Source organism: Anopheles arabiensis, chromosome 3 (genome assembly GCF_016920715.1).
Source record: "Anopheles arabiensis isolate DONGOLA chromosome 3, AaraD3, whole genome shotgun sequence".
NCBI lineage: Eukaryota > Metazoa > Arthropoda > Insecta > Diptera > Culicidae > Anopheles > Anopheles arabiensis.
In genome coordinates, this window is record NC_053518.1 from 16,833,895 (window position 1) to 16,850,064 (window position 16,170).

Here is a 16,170-nt window from a genome sequence, read left to right on the forward strand (position 1 = left end):
CACCCGCTGTGTGTATCTTCTTTCACTTTCGTGGTTATGTCTCATTTCTTTCCTTATCGCTATCTCTTCGTTTTGTTACGGTCATTAACTTTTACTCTCAGGACCGGGTTTTGATCCTTTTGCTGTTTTGTAGAATCATTTCCGACCCACTAACCGTTTCGTGTTGCGTAAAACATTCCAGCAGCAAAGCAGCTCTCCTGCCCACTATACCTCCCCGCTTTAAAGCGGTTTGTGTTTCATCAGGATTTAAAACAGTTCAGCAAGTACCAAACAGTACGGAAAAAGGAATTTGCTGGACTCAAAATCAGGTAAGCCGCACCCTTGCTCAGGAGTGTAGTAGATTCAGCATTTCTTATAAAAAAAATGCAAAGCCCTAAAAACCTTTTCAATGACTCATCATCATCAATCTGGAAAGGAATGAAGGGATAGAAGGCTTTTTTTGCTGAATGGCTTTTGAGGGGTTTTTTTTCATTTAACTCACCACATTGCACAGCTGTACCTTCATTAGGCAAACTAGCAGCATCCCTGAGAACGGAAAATCATGTCGTAAGTGATTATGATAAGCTAAGCATTATCTTGCAAAGCAGCCTTTTTACATCAATAACAATTAGAAGCAACTAGGAGAGGAAAGCCATTTGCCTCCTTTTTGGAGCAAAATATATATAACGCATAATACTTTACAGTATTAGATCAAATGACTGTAAACCTCTGACCAACGGCCAGGGCCATCAAGACTTGTGAGGCTCCAGATTTGAAGTTATATTTGTGAGTGATCTGAACAGCTTAAGGTGTTGAAAGAAAACGATTTAACGACTTTAAGCTCAGACCTGGTGTCTCTTCTTAAAGCCAGAGCGTTCTTAAGATCAATGAAAGTCTTTTGCAGAACATCAAAAACACACTGTATTCCAAAAATCTTAGATCTCCAATGAGAACCAGTTAAACCAGAATACCAGAGATTTCAAACAGACTGTACACCTCATCTCGGGCGAATGGTAAAGTTTATCGACCAGTATTTGCTGTGTAAATGATATTGTCGTTAGGCATATCAAACATTTACCGAATCAAAATGCTGATGAAATTCTTGGATAAATTCTACCTCAAATCCCCAAACAAAATAAACACAGGCATATGGAAGATGGAATTTCAGATATCTGAAGTGATTTATGATATTTCAGATATCTGAACCATTGCAATATGGACGGCATAATTGAAGTGATTTCGTAAGAGGTTTCATCCTACGCATTTAACAGAAATATGTTGATGCAGGATACTGAAACCTACTTCCGAGTAAAGAAGGTATTTTACTAGCGTAATACATATGATCAGCATTGCTATATTTGTTCTATATTGGTTGATAGAAGAAGGACAGCCAAACAAAAAATTGATCACTGCATCACCTAAACAAAAAAAAACACAGAAACACCACAACCAACTTACCTTCTGAGCTTTGCACATCGCCGTAATGGACTGCAGGTCGTGCGACTGATGCCGGTTGTCCCCGATGCACTGATTGCAGATGGGCAGCTTGCACCCCATGCAGTACATCGTCAGCGGTTCCGTGTGCTCGCCACAGATCGACTCCCGCAGCTGACAAGCTCCCCTCGGCTTGGTCAGGCTGTGCTTTGCTAGCGGGCCGCGCGCCGGATGGCACAGCTCCCGGCACGCGTCGCAGTACCGGATTTCGCACTGCTCGCAGATGACGGTCGCCACCTTCGGCGGCTCGGTTTCACACATCTGGCAGCGCAGTGCCTCCCGCTCGCAGAACCGATCCACTATCGACTCCATCGCCCGGTACAGGGGCAGATTGCGGGCGCCCAGCTCGTCAAAGAACACCAGCTTCCGGCACACGGGGCACGCGAGCGAGTACACTGACCCGCCCGAACCGGCCGGCGGAAACAGCAGCCCCTGTAGGTTGGGCGTGCCGGCGTACGAGCCCGGTCGCGACGTGCAGCAGATGACGCCCGAGTCCGCCTCGCTCAGGATGCTCACCTTGTCCGCCTGGTCCTGGTCGGACGAGACACTCTCGGTAGCGCTCGAGCTGCCCGTGCTGGCGGCGGACGAGTGCTGCGAGTGCGACTGGTGCAGATGGGCCGCTGCAATGGCCGGATGGCAGGGCGGATGGCCCGCCGACGAGGAGGACGAAGCGGTGGAGGAGGACGACGAGCCGGCCGTCGACGACGACGACGAGGAGGCCGTCTGAATGTCCAGCGCACAGGCGAGACAGAGCGCGTGATAGCAGGGCAGCAGTACCGGGCTGGCGTAAAGCTGCTTGCACACCGGACAGCGCAGTTCCTCCTCCATGCCTACGGACGGCGTTGGCCGCGACGCGACGCACCGGCTAGCTTGGCGACGATGGTCCGAACTCCCTGCCGGAGTCCGCGGAGCACTAGCACACGCAGCAGCAACCTGCGAAGGTGCTTCACCATTCACCGCTGGCTGGTCCTTCGATGGGGCGGACTGCGACAGACAACCGACACTTGCCACAACACTAGACCGCGGACACGTGGGACACTTTTACAGGGGACACTGGCTTTTGAAAACACATACACGCATAAACACACCTTTAGCACACGTGAGGATAATTGGAACTTTGCGTTACACCAAAATCACCTTTTCGCAAGCACTCCGGCAAAACACAAGGCCTGCCTTGGGTGGATGGGTTTGAACGAGCAGCGAGTATAATACCGCACACTGATCAATTTATATGCAAATCATATACTCACCAACCACAAACATTAAGCATAAACATACACACACACACGAGCACAAATACACAAAGCCGGGACCACACCAAAGCCACAAACACTAGAGGAGCACGTTTCACGTTTTCTTCCACTCAGTTGGAGCTCGTTTTCCCTGACTGATGGAAAATTGGCATTTTCATCACAGCGTGCTTACGGTTAGGATTTGTTTGGTTGTTGTTGTATCGCCGCATAGAAGATGCTTTCGGGGGAAAGAAGGTATTTTTTTACACTTCAGTTACTTTTCGGGTTGTTCTACAGAACGACAACTTCAAACGAGCCGGAGTTTGCTCCAAATTTTTGAGGATCTTTTTTTAATGAACAGACCTCGGTGGACGGGTTAAAAGGTCGATATTAATATTCACGTTGTTTTTCCTTCTTTATGATCTTCTGTACGGGTTTGTTTATTTATTTTGCAGATGTAGTAATTTTGTTGATTTTTCTCAAATTTTAAAATTTCACTAGTTTTATTCATGCAACAATTTCATCAACTCACAGTTTTTGGTGTTTTTTACCCAAAACTATCTGTTACTTTCAATTTTCTATTCTTGCACTATCAATAAGCAAGACACACCATTCACCAATTATTTTACAAATCTCCTTTAAAACACTGTTTTTTTTTTTAAAGCCCCTAAAATTGCAGAAAAAGCCAACACCTCACACCACACTGTACTCGGGGCGGCTCTTGTTATGGCACCCGGTCAAGCTGCTCATATCCGGTAACGTACACGTTTTTCGCCTTTAATTCCATTCTGCCCGACAGAGGAACTATCGCGTACGGAAAAATCCCGACAGAGGCAGGTGCAAACCACACACTCTCGAAAGGATGCACCCAATATCTCTCTTCCTGCCGATGGTTAAACTTCCAGCAGAAACGCACTCTCACACACACACCCTCCTTTGCAGTGTTAGTCCCTAAACAGTGGCAAGAAAATCGCAGCGCACGCGCGCCTTTTACACACACACCACACCAATGTGCAACGAAATCGATGGTGGAAACGGTTTTTTTTAAGGGTTGGCTTTGCGAGAACGATACCGCGCGCGACCCTATGCTGCCGCGGCAAAGGCAATTCAAACACACCGACCGGGACCGTGCAGCAGCCTCCGAGAACCGTACGACTTGCCTCGACAAGCTTCTTCCTACTTCTGGCTGGCGGCCGGTGAACGGTGAACGGCATCAGCAGTGCCGTGGGTTCATGCGAGCGGTTCGTGTGCCGTTCGGCCGATGCTCGGGGCCCCAGCTGGCCAATGTGTGAGTGTTTGTAGAAGGGAGAGGGCACGAGCGGCTCCGAAGGGCCTATGCTCTTTACTCGCACGGGAAACAAGTCTAGCGTGCACCAAACGATTATTGGTAGGTGATGCATTTGAGAAGGAAAGTATGCTCTTCTATGGAACAAATGGAACCAGAAGGTTCATCTTATTAGGAACAAAAACATTATCAATTTAAATATCTATTTTTGTAGCTAGTAATTTCGTTACTAATTTTTAGTATGCTTTTCTAGTGTATGACACTCCCAACAATACTCGGATTAAACGTATGGAATGTATAAAGTATATTTCTCTCTTTCCTTATATAGAACGCAATTAAGGTGGCAAGAGTTCATTCGTGCAATACTACAAGATAATGCATACAACGAAAGAGTGCCTAAGCGGAATTGCCGAATGGAATTAGAGTTTGCATGAACACTACCAATTTCCTTATCGGAGTTATTTGTTTATAAAATCATAAAGTAAAAAGAAATTGTTGAAAAATATTGTACATTAACAACAGATCGCGGCTCAATACTTTTCATAGATCTACGAAAAAACTGTGGCTTTTACCAACAACTTTCAAATTAATAATTTCAGCAAAAGATATTAGGTAGAGTCTATTTTTCATCTATTAGGTAATTATTACTTCATCAATTCATTTATTTATTTATGTATTTATTTATTTATTGAAGCAAAGAGATCTGGAAAATTAGGCCTAAATAATATAATATTAAAAGACGTTTTAAAAATATTGTAATCGTCTTTTTAAAACATAGAAAATTCGCAAGTCGTTTACAAAAAATTTAAAAGATTATCGAGTAATGGCAACGAGCAGATAAATAAATAAATAAATCAATAAATCAATAAATAACTAAAAAAATAAATAAATAAATCAATCAATGAATAAATCAATAAATAAATCAATAAATATATAAACCAATAAATAAACAAATCGATTATTTAACTAATAAACAAATAAATAAATACATAAATACATTAACAAAACGCTAACGAAATCAATCACTTGCACAAAAGTTATGTTGATTATTTGAACAAAAAAAACTATAAGATAAATTCCAAATTTATTAAGTTTATATTTAATATAATCTTGTACCTATTCATAACACATATATAATTCTACCAGTTTCATGTACTGAAATTTAAATAACAAATAACAACTGAAACTCAAATAACAATAAATAACAAAAACAACGTACAATAATACAAAAAGCCAACATTTTATCTACAATATACGCGAGAATATGGACCGCAAAACTGTTTCAAATCGTGTGAAAATACTGTATGTTGGCATTAAGAGCAATCAGAATATTAATATCTCTTAAAAAGCTATTTCAATCTGTGGATCGACCCGAGGTCAATCGCCAATACGTAGAAAGATGTCTACGAGACGATTTGTTAAAACAAACTAATGTTAAAAAAGTGATCAAATAACTAGTATATGATGTTTTTTTTTTACATTATGTTACAGATAAGACCAAAAACGGCCTTTTAAAAATTTAAAAAATATATAATACTTTTGCTAATAATATAAATATTAACAGAACACAACCTTAATAAGTTATGCAATCTGAAATGATGTTTTCAGTGTGCGAATAATAAGAACAAGGTTTTAATAAATTATATAATTTGAAATTGTCTTTTGCAACATACTAGATCCATTCCAGATGCCATTCCGTACCTGTAAAGTGCGTGCATTCTGCACCTTTCAGCGTGGCTAACGCTTGATAAGGCCCAAAAAGGTGAATAATGGACGAATAAATTAGCCTCTTTAATATTTTTTTTTATATAAGCATTGGAACAATCTTCACAAAAGCAGCTGTACATTTTAAACGTGATCTTTTTTGCCCAACTTTCATCACAAAACACCGCCATGGTATAATTCCCATACATATTCCACCCTTCAAAAAAAATGGGAACAGTAAGGCAGCATCCGCCGAAATACCCAAAGCATTCATTATTAAAATCAAAACACTACCCATCGTGTTATCCGCTAACTACCTTATAATTACGCCGCTATTTACTTTTAACAGATTGATAAATGATGATATTTTTATGTCACTCACACAGAGTATGCACCCGCGATTTGGTGACCAATTCGAGCCACAGTCCGGAACAATGCCAGGCCGTTAGGTCGGGCGGCGAAAAAAGTGGATAAAAAATGAGTTTAGCGCGCCCGGTTAAGTACAAGGCGCGGGCGCGCACATCCCCCAGTCCCAGTTCCCGGACATGCCGTTGAGATTTATGTGTACTCACGGCAAGCCACCGCATAACCGTAATAGTATTTTTAGGTTGCATTTCACCACCACCACCACGAAATTTCCAACCGTTTGCATAAAAAGCCAATAACCGATAAAGATCTGCCGCTTCTAATGAACATATTGTTCAGATTGCACTCGGAAGGAAGCTGCCGGCTTGGGGTGTCTCACGTTTCGTGGCACGAGATTTGCCGCCCGAGATAATAAGCAACGGCGGGCCGGCCGGGAAAAGGCAGTAGAGGTTAGTGCGTCCGGGCGTCGTTAAAACAGCCGTAGAATCGTCGCGCTCGTCGTGGGTAACCGCTAGCCAAGCCAAAGTAAGTCACCGAGAGGGTGCTGGTAAGTAAAGATGCGTCACATTATTAATGGCTCCAGGGTACCATTTAAGGTGAAATGTCATCATCTTCGCTTAAGGGGGAGGCAACTAAAACGGGGGCTAGGTGGTGGTGGCGCAAAACGGACGCCACACCGCAAGGTAAGCAACAAATGCACTTCTGCACTTTGGTCGTTAATGCTGGACAGCACCGGAATTGGATTTGGAACCATTTATAACTAGCCTTCGTAGCCACAGTTGACAGCTGCGTACTCTCGCCCTCTGCACACCCGCGTAAGTACCATCGGTTTAAATCGTTCGTTTGAAAATAAAAAAAAGTCCTATGCTGCTCTCGGGACCACCCATTAAGACGGCTACAACATAACTCGCACACCTTGAAACAAACGTTTTCATCTTTGGGGATGAATTTCTGACTTGTGACCTTTCTGTCGGTTAAAAGCGCCTCGGCGAGAGTTCAAAGCAGTTAATCTCAACACGCCCAGCTGCATTATCGCATGGGAACACCTCCCGCGGACGCGGCCGATAATCCGGCGTCTAATCAAACAGTGACCACTTGCATCGGACGCCTTTTTCCTTATCACGCACGCACCGGACACACCAATGCGAGTGATAGTGCGTCCGAGCTAGGGATGTGCTCTCAGAAGCGCACCCACGACTCCGATCTGACTCTGACTATTGTTAGTCCGATTCCGACTCCGGTTAAATGGAGCCACTAGATCCACCCGGAATCGGAGTCGTTCTGAGTCGTTCGGAGTCGAAGTCATCCGGAGTCATTCGGAGTCATCCGGAGTCGTTCGGAGTCATCCGGAATCGTTCGGAGTCGTCCGGAGTCGTCCGGAGTCGTTCGGAGTCGAAATCGTCCGGAATCGGTTAGAATAGAAGTAGTCCAGAGTTGGCCGGAGTCGGCCTTCGAAATAAAGGCCTGTTTAAGAACTGCACGCGCAAAGTGAAAGACAAAAAAACTTAACGAAACCGGACGACTCCAAACGACTCTGGACAACTCCGGACGACTCTGAACGATTCCGAACTACTCCGAGCGACTTCGGTCAACTCCGGACGACTCCAGACGACTCCGGACAACTCCGGACGACTCCAAATGACTCCAAACGACTTCAGACGACTCCAGGCGACTCCAGACGACTCCGACTCCGAATGACTCCGGAAGACTCCGGACGACTCCAAATGACTCCGGACAACCTCGAACGACTCCGGACGACTCCAAACGACACTGGACGACTCCAAACGACTCTGGACAACTCCGGACGACTCTGAACGATTCCGAACTACTCCGAGCGACTTCGGTCAACTCCGGACGACTCCAGACGACTCCGGACAACTCCGGACGACTCCAAATGACTCCAAACGACTTCAGACGACTCCAGGCGACTCCAGACGACTCCGACTCCGAATGAATCCGGAAGACTCCGGACGACCTCCAAATGACTCCGGACAACCTCGAACGACTCCGGACGACTCCAAACGACACCGGACGACTCCAAACGACTCTGGACAACTCCGGACGACTCTGAACGATTCCGAACTACTCCGAGCGACTTCGGTCAACTCCGGACGACTCCAGACGACTCCGGACAACTCCGGACGACTCCAAATGACTCCAAACGACTTCAGACGACTCCAGGCGACTCCAGACGACTCCGACTCCGAATGAATCTGGAAGACTCCGGACGACTCCAAATGACTCCGGACAACCTCGAACGACTCCGGACGACTCCAAACGACACCGGACGAGTCCAAGCGACTTTGGACAACTCCGGATGACTCTGGACAACTCTGGATAACTCCGGACGACTCTGAACGACTCCGAACGACTCCGGACGACCCCGGGCGATTCCGTACGATTCCGAACGACTCCGGGTAATGCAAGGCGGACCTACCTTCTGGAGTCGATTCCGAATTTACCGTAGTCGGATCGGAGTCGACTCCGGATTTTTGCCAACTTTACCCATCACTAAGTCCGAGCTGGGGTCTATTGAACGGGGGGAGTGGATGTCATTTAGAACGTAACCGGAGGAACGGCTCTATCGATAACGCGTAAGCCGCGTCCTTGGCAGCTACATTGTGAATGCGATTTTCTTTTTGTTTTGTTCACACAATCTAGAACTAATATTTACTAAACACTAGTTCCTGTCTTCGTACCCCCCTAGCGGGCGAAAGAAGGGTGCTATTTATGTACTTTAAACTACATCATTTAAATGCTTGTGAGCTACAACATCCTTCGAAGTTAAAACGAAATTGAACTAAATTAATGATAGTAAATTAAATTCTAATCTACTCACCGACTTACTTCCGGAAGATAATCCACTTCAACGACCTTTCTCAACACTCATCCGGTACAGTAGGCTGCACATTGTGCTACAAAGTAACCAATCTGTGCATGCTGCTGACACTGCCAATGCTCTTTAAAAGGATGCGAACCAGGAAGACGATCCAGTCAGTGGCCGGTCGGCTAGCACTAGCCGCAATCTTTCCGTTCGCCCGGAAAAATGGTGCAAGTGATAAAAGTGACCTAAAAAAGACAAAAAGAAATGAAAAGTGTTTGTGCAAAAAAACCAAAAAATGAAACCACTAAAACCATACCAACCATCCACGGCGGTGGTCGTGCTGCTACTACTGTTCGCCGTCATTCTACCAAACTGCCGTTCCCTAGCAACGGACGAGACCGCAGCCAAAAAGCCACCCATGCGCACGGTGAAGAAAATGATCCTACTAGATCACACACCGGTGTTACCGCACAAAGTGCGCCTGCTGGAGGATTGTTCGCGTGGGGCCAGCACCAACTGTACCCGCACCTGCCCCGATAGTTACACCGTCGACGCTCGCCAGCAGTACTGCCGCCCGAAGCGTCAGGATGGGGTCTGCCCACCCGGGTACGTGCAGCGTGCCGGTGCCGGTGGAGCGGCCGGCTGCGTGCTGGAACAAATCCACTGTCCACCGGGCAGCAAACGGGAAGGCAATCGGTGCGTAGTGCGAAGCTACAGCTGCCCACCGGGGTACGTACAGCGTGGACAGAGCTGCGTGCGGGACAACATCTGTCAGCCGGGCTACCGGTGGGAAAGTGGACTGTGTTTCCCGGCCTCCGCCCGAATCTTCTGCCCGCCCGGCTTTACCGAACAGCACCCCGGCGGTGGTAACTGTGCACCGGCGGCCTGCTCCGACTGCTGCGACTGCCGAGAGGAGGTGGTCGCAACGATATGCCCATCCGGGTACAGCACCCAGTGGGGACGGTGCGTGCGGCATCAGCAAGCGTCTCCCGACCTAAGAATCCACTCCGTCACCTACCGGCTGCCGGTGGAGTGCGCGGTAGGGCAAACGTTCAACGGAGGACAGTGCGAAACGGTCACCACGGTCGGACGGCCAGTCTGTCGGAGCGGACACTTCTACAACGGGTCCTGCGTGGAGGTGGCCAAGTGTGTTCGGGGCACACTGAACGGCGTTTGCTCGTGCGAGCAGGAGCAACACGTAGCCAGCGCTTGCGCAGCGGGCAAGGTGCTGGATGGGGTGTGCGTAATTTCCCGAGCACACTGCAAACCGCCGGCCAAGCTGCGGAATGGGGTGTGCGTGCGGGAGACGCGCACACGCCCCCACTGTCCGGAGGGTGGTGTGCCGTATCAGAGGGAGTACTGCGCGCTGGAAGCGCCGCGCTGCGCAAGAGGCTTCACGCTGGACGAGCACGGACTGTGCCGGCGGGGCACACACGCGTGTACGTTCGAGTGTGGGCTTTACCAGCGGCTGAATCGATGGTGCGGTCTACCGGCCAACTGTCCGGAGGGGTACACGCTGAGCGAGGCGGGCCACTGCCTGCGGGAGAAGATCCGCCCCGCGTACAGCTGCCCCGAGGGGACGGTCGAGCGGGGCGATCGGTGTGTCAGTGTGAGCCCGCTCTGTCGCTCCAACTATCGGTACGATCCGGGCGTTGACCTTTGCACCCGGTGCGACGAGCGAGCGATGGCGTGTGCGCGGGGCAACCTTACCGGCGGGCAGTGCGTGTGGAGCGAACCGGCCTGTCCGGCCGGGCACGAGTGGAAGGACAGTGTGTGCGTGCGGAACGATACGCGCCGGTACAGCTGCCGGAAGGGGTACGAGCATGGGGAGCAGTGCGTCCATGGGGAGCTTGCCTGCCCGACCGGCGGCTACGAGCTGCAGGGCGAGGTGTGCACGTTGCGGGAAGACGTCCACTGTCCGGAGGGTTCGTACGCGGTGGAGGGCAGATGCACCATCGCCAAGGAGTGTCCGGACGGGTTTCTGGCCGGGGCGGACGCGTGCGTGCGCGAAGTAAGGCGGCTCGCTAACGCGACCGAACCGTCCTGCCCGGCGGGGTACGCGTACGAGGGGGATGTGTGCATCCGGCGGACGGTGGTGGAAGCGTCCGTGAGTCGGAAAGATGCGGTTTGTCCCGATGGGTACGAGCGCGGGAGGGAAGAGCGGTGTGTGCGGTTGGTGCGCACGTTCCCCGTCTGTCCTCCGCGCACGATCTACACGGACCGGAGCGATCGGTGCTACTGCGAGGTGGATCTGATGTGCCCGACGGGGTACGAACGAACCGGAACGGACTGTACGTACCGGGCGGCGGGGTACACTTCGCTGGTGAACTTCCTCAACCCTTGCTACGGGGCGTTCTGTGGCGGTGGTGGTGCGTACTGCATCACGCAGTGCAGCTTCCCGCCGTGCCCGTTTGAGCCGTGTGCCGCCGGTGGACTTACGGCGACCTTTGGACCGAGGGCAACGCGCTGCCTTACACCAGGGGCGGGCGATAACGATTGTCCACCGCAGACGATCATCGCACTGGTCTGTCCGCCAGGGTACGAGCGTGTCAACAGCTCCTGTCTTGCCTACTACGATAAGGTTTGCCCCGCTGGCTACGAGCTCGACGGGGAAGAGTGTACGCAAGCCGTTTATGTAGCACCGATCTGCCCTTCGGGATACCGTCCGGCGTTGAGTGCGGGCTCCACCTGCATACAAACATCCTGTCCGAACGGTTACAAGCTCACCGGAACGGGCTTGACGTGCGAAAAGCGGGAGCTTCGCTCACCGAAACCTTGCCCGCCGGGGTGGGATTTCTTCCAAGGCGCTTGCCATCGGCGAACGCTCTGTCGCAACGGAACCATCGAGGGAGCGTACTGCGTTGAGCGCGAGTTTATCCGTCCCACCTGCCTGGAAGGGTACATCCAGCGGGGTGAAGATTGCACCACGCAAGGCACTTGCCGCACGATCGGAGCGGCGCTGATCGATGGTATGTGCGTGCGGATCGAAGAGCCTGCACCTTGTCCGGAGGGAACGTACCGCCATGGCAGGCACTGCGTGTATCCGGATGCGCCCGAGTGTGAAGATGTCCAGCACGTGACCACGCAGTGCACCTCGGAGATTGATTCTCGCGGCTACTGTTGGCAGCGGACCGCTCCGACCTGTCCGCAGGGGTACCGGTTGCGCGACGATCGTTGCATCGCCTGCCAAAGCGAGAAACCCAACTGCCCTGCCCACCTGGCCATACGGCAGGAGATGTGTACGGCGGAACGGGTCGCCTGTCCGGCGGGGCATTTTCTGCGCGACGGTTACTGCGTCACGGTGGACGCTACGCGCCCGCGGTGTCCTGCCGGGGATTTTACGCTTTGCAACGGGTTCTGCATCGTGCCGTACGTGCACGAGTGTAAGGCCGCGGAGTACGGACTGGCCACGTGTAGCCGCGGGTTCCTGCAGCACGGCAAGTGTGTGGAGCATGCCCGGTGTGCCGATGCGCACCATACGCTGGTGGGTGGCGAGTGTCAGCTGCGCACGTTCGTCGACTCATCGTGCCACGGGAAGGGTACGCGGGTTGGGGAGCTGTGCATTGGCGGCACGCCGAAATGTCCCCCGAGCTATGCGCTAACGGGCGGTCAATGTTATAGCTGCCAGGTGGAGAATGCACAGTGCGCCACGGCGGGCGCTAGCTGCGCCGAAAGCTTCTGCCAGCTGGAACCGCCCCGCTGCAGCTCGTCGGGGGCAATGTTTGATGGGCGCAGTTGCCGGCTGCTTGTGACGAGTAAACCGGTCTGCCCGACCGGCACCAGCCCGGACCGGTACGAGCCAAGGTTCTGCCAGCTCAAGTCCGAGCGAGCCGTGTACAACTGTCCGGCGGAGCATCACTACCAGAACGGGGTGTGCTTGAAGAAGCTGTACAAAACCCCCTCGTGTCCTGCGGACTACAAGCTGCGGAATGGGGCCTGTGTGAAGCGCATCTGCTCCCGCATGTCGTCCGGATCGGCCTGTGGGGATGTTGGCGGCCCGCTGGCTTTAACAACCGGAGCAACCGTTTCCTGCGCTCAGTGTTTGAACGAAACGGCCGGCACGATGGGTGGAGGAAGCTGGTCCTCTACGGCTCCGACCCAAAACGGGGTGGATCTGTGCTGCATGGTGTACTCACCGCGAATTTGCCCGGACGGTGGCGAATGTCGTCACGAGCAGGAGCGTCTTTGCGGTTCCTTCTGTCTGACGGAGGACGATCGGATCTATCTGACCGTGTCGCGTACGGTCCGCGTGGGCAATCAACTGTATGTGGCACCGGCACATCGCAGTGGAGCTTCCGATTACAACGATGAAGACGATGAGGACGAAGGCGATGATGAGGATCATGACGATGGCCTCGGGACGGACTGTGCGCAGTGCGAGATTGGACCGGCCAATTGTGCGAAACACTGTAACACTTACGATTGCGAGGAGCAGGATGAGGAGGAGTGTAACTTTAAGGAGGCAAACACTTTCTGTGCCCAGTACCGCGGGGCGAAGATTTGTGAACATTTTAGTTTGTAATTTTATCGTGTTTGTTTTTGTTGGGCATAGCAGGCGTCGAGAAAAGTCCGTGCAATGAAACTGTTTACATACCTTCAAGATTACTTAAATTTATTGTTTGTAGCGTTTTAAAAATTGAGCAAACATTTTATCTTTTCTTTACTTTTTGTGAATTTCTAATAAATCGCTAAAAACAGATAATTTGAATTTTTATTGAACTCTTTTATCACAAAAACATCGCCGGCAGCGTACAGTTGCAAGAGCGCGGCATAGTGAGCCTGACGTTTCAACGGCTCTATTTGAACGTAACTGTCAGTACTGTCAACAGCAGCATCGCAAACGGGGGAAAAAACGCGGAAGCATCGTACGAGGCGGGCAAACGCAAAAACACACAGCGAAATCGCTCCAATTTGTGCTTCATTCCACGGTAAGTAAGCGATAAACAATTAAAATAACCCCCCAAACATTGTTCCTTGTCTTATAATATGTGAATTTCCCCCCTACCTGCCCGTAGGAACGTGCCAGCGCGCTACCACCACCACCACCAGCAGCAACCATGTCGAGCACATCGCAAAAGCATAGAAATTTCGTGGCGGAACCGATGGGTGAAAAGCCCGTCACAGATCTGGCCGGTGTGGGCGACGTCCTCGGCAAACGGTTAGAGGCAGCCGGCTTCGACCGGGCGTACACGGTGCTCGGCCAGTACCTAATCCTGAAGAAGGACGCAGAGCTGTTCAAGGAGTGGATGAAGGACACCTGCGGCGCGAACTCGAAACAGGCGGCCGACTGCTACCAGTGCTTGAGCGATTGGTGCGACGAGTTCCTGTAAATAACGACCAGCAACGCCTGCATTTCAGCGCATTTTGACAAACGGAATACAGCACGCGTCCCAGCAGCATCATCCGGCCGAGTTTGCGGTTGAGTCAGCAGCTCCACCGTCCCTCGGAAAGCCACTGATGCGCTGTAACCCTGCACACTAACACGGACGCACACATACACACACGCTCGGACCCTGCGTGAATCGGTTTGGGTGGTGGGCGCACGGCGTTAGTTTTGTTCGCTTTTAAGTAACGAATTCAGACGAATGGACTATTTACCGCAATTTAAATATTAACCTTTATAAAATCTCCGATGGACTAAGTGAAGTGAAACCCGAAGCGTTGCTGTTTTTGTTGTTTTTCTTCGATTCCGAAATTACTCATTGTTTGGATTAACGTGCATGACGCCGCTGTTTGTGGCTTTGGACATTTTTCTAGCATGACGACATATCCACAACAGTACGTTGGTAGGGTGGAGGAGATTACAAATGGATCTGCTCAAGGTCACGCGGCTTTCATGAACGGACAGGATGTTTCAAAAATATACAAAGAGCGTTAGTGATATTTATAAAAGAATAACTTTGTAACAAACGGTAAGAAAAAAACAGTAAATGTATGAATAATCGAAAAATAAAAAAATTAACTTTCATGTACCGGAGCGCTGCGTCATTACCAATGCATAGTCGCATGCGAATTTATTGTCATCCAACGAATTGTTATCAATCAATATTAGTTTAGTATAATTTTGCTCTGTACAGAAAAGTATGTAAAAGTAGCACATTTTAGACAGTTTCGCAAAATCTGAAAAATAAGTAAAATGGAAAAAAAATTAATTTTGCAATTAGGCCCGTGTCTGTGCTCCATCGCATGCGATTTTATCGCACGTGCTGTCAAACGCTTTTTCGTATAATATTGCGATTAATTGGATGATTTGAATAATATAACGATCATGAAAAATTAAGTTGAGATTGTTCCTACAAAACACCACACATTTAGTTTGACAGATAAAATCGGATGCGGCGTCCGACGAAATCAAAAATTTTTGATTCCGTCGTACGACGAAATCGCACGTCCGACGTTATCTGTCAAATCCCATATAAAATTTTGACAGGCCTTCCGATAAAATCGCATCCGATGGAGCACAGACACGGGCCTTAATAAAACTTCCGAAACACATTCGCCATTGCCGCTGTCGATGCGCTGCCGCTGTCAAGTTGCCATAAAAATTCGCCCCGTCTTGGCCAGTCGCGACATCATCAAGCGTTCTCTCTCTCACTCATCCGCATCTCGCTCGCTACCCGTCCTGCTCTCGCTCACGCACCGTTGCGCAGCTTCACTCGCGACAGCCCCAATTTCGCCCCGATATGGGCGGCGATGGGTGCTGGTGTGCGTGCAAGATCGCCCATCGCCCGTGTCAGACGGGTTGCCTGTGTTGGTGCCAGCGCATCGCGTAGCCCCAGAGCCTGCCCGAGAAGCAGGAAAAATCCGTACAGGGAAAGAAGTTCCATCGTTGTTCCACACAGTGCGAGTTAAAAATCGGTGAAAAAAGGCTGCCACCTAGTGGTGTAAAAACAGGTCGGTTTCGTACGGTTTTCACATGCCAGGGAGAGTGTATTCTGCTTGCGGGGAGGAAAGGAATTTCCATGTGTGAACGCAAAATTCGGCCCCAATTCGATATCAGTTTATTGCAAAAGGGCGAGGGGGGCTGAACAAAAATGCAAGGAAAAGTTGTGCGTGAGCGTGTGTATGTGTGTGCGGTGGTGTGCCTTTCGCATGAACCTGGATGTGTGATGTGGTTTTTTTTCGTGTGGTACGACAGAAGAGAGGGTGCTACTGCTGCTTTGTGAAAACCGATGTGGCGTTTTTTCTTCTTTCCACTAGTCTTCCGTAATCTTTTTTTGTTGCTCTTCTTCCCGTGCCCCCGCTGCGGGATGTTGGATAATGTTGGCCGTGAGTGAGAACGTTCG

At 49.9% G+C, this 16,170-nt stretch overlaps 4 protein-coding genes across 9 annotated transcripts in view; 3 read left to right on the forward strand and 1 right to left on the reverse strand.

The window, feature by feature from the left end:
• Positions 1-3,879, reverse strand: part of LOC120900414 (E3 ubiquitin-protein ligase TRIM9) — a 110,908-nt gene extending 107,029 nt beyond the window's left edge. For both annotated transcript variants that reach the window (XM_040307384.1, XM_040307383.1), the window contains exon 1: positions 1,438-3,879. In XM_040307384.1, the coding sequence (XP_040163318.1) occupies positions 1,438-2,301 (864 nt within the window). In that variant the 5' untranslated portion in view covers positions 2,302-3,879. The remainder of the gene's footprint in view (positions 1-1,437) is intronic.
• A 5,154-nt stretch (positions 3,880-9,033) lies between these two features.
• LOC120900412 (zonadhesin-like) lies at positions 9,034-13,583 on the forward strand. Its single transcript, XM_040307380.1, has one exon. The coding sequence runs from the start codon at positions 9,180-9,182 to the stop codon at positions 13,404-13,406; it is 4,227 nt and encodes a 1,408-aa protein (XP_040163314.1). The 5' UTR covers positions 9,034-9,179; the 3' UTR covers positions 13,407-13,583.
• A 102-nt stretch (positions 13,584-13,685) lies between these two features.
• On the forward strand, positions 13,686-14,542 carry LOC120900416 (barrier-to-autointegration factor). The gene is made up of 2 exons (XM_040307386.1): positions 13,686-13,812; positions 13,900-14,542. The coding sequence occupies exon 2, from the start codon at positions 13,942-13,944 to the stop codon at positions 14,212-14,214; it is 273 nt and encodes a 90-aa protein (XP_040163320.1). The 5' UTR covers positions 13,686-13,812; positions 13,900-13,941; the 3' UTR covers positions 14,215-14,542.
• Positions 14,543-15,606: 1,064 nt separating this feature from the next.
• The window catches only part of LOC120904914 (striatin-3), a 34,354-nt gene continuing 33,790 nt past the window's right edge, over positions 15,607-16,170 (forward strand). For 3 of the 5 annotated variants that reach the window (XM_040315397.1, XM_040315393.1, XM_040315395.1), the window contains exon 1: positions 15,607-15,778. The gene's annotated coding sequence lies outside the window, so the exon portion shown is untranslated. Of the gene's footprint in view, positions 15,779-16,068; positions 16,154-16,170 lie in introns of those variants that run through there. The other 2 variants (XM_040315396.1, XM_040315394.1) reach the window with 2 other exon arrangements.

Bases quoted from the DNA above. Each gene is read 5' to 3' on its own strand.
- LOC120900416 (XM_040307386.1), top strand. From the start codon at position 13,942: ATGTCGAGCACATCGCAAAAGCATAGAAATTTCGTGGCGGAACCGATG.
- LOC120900412 (XM_040307380.1), top strand. From the start codon at position 9,180: ATGAAACCACTAAAACCATACCAACCATCCACGGCGGTGGTCGTGCTG.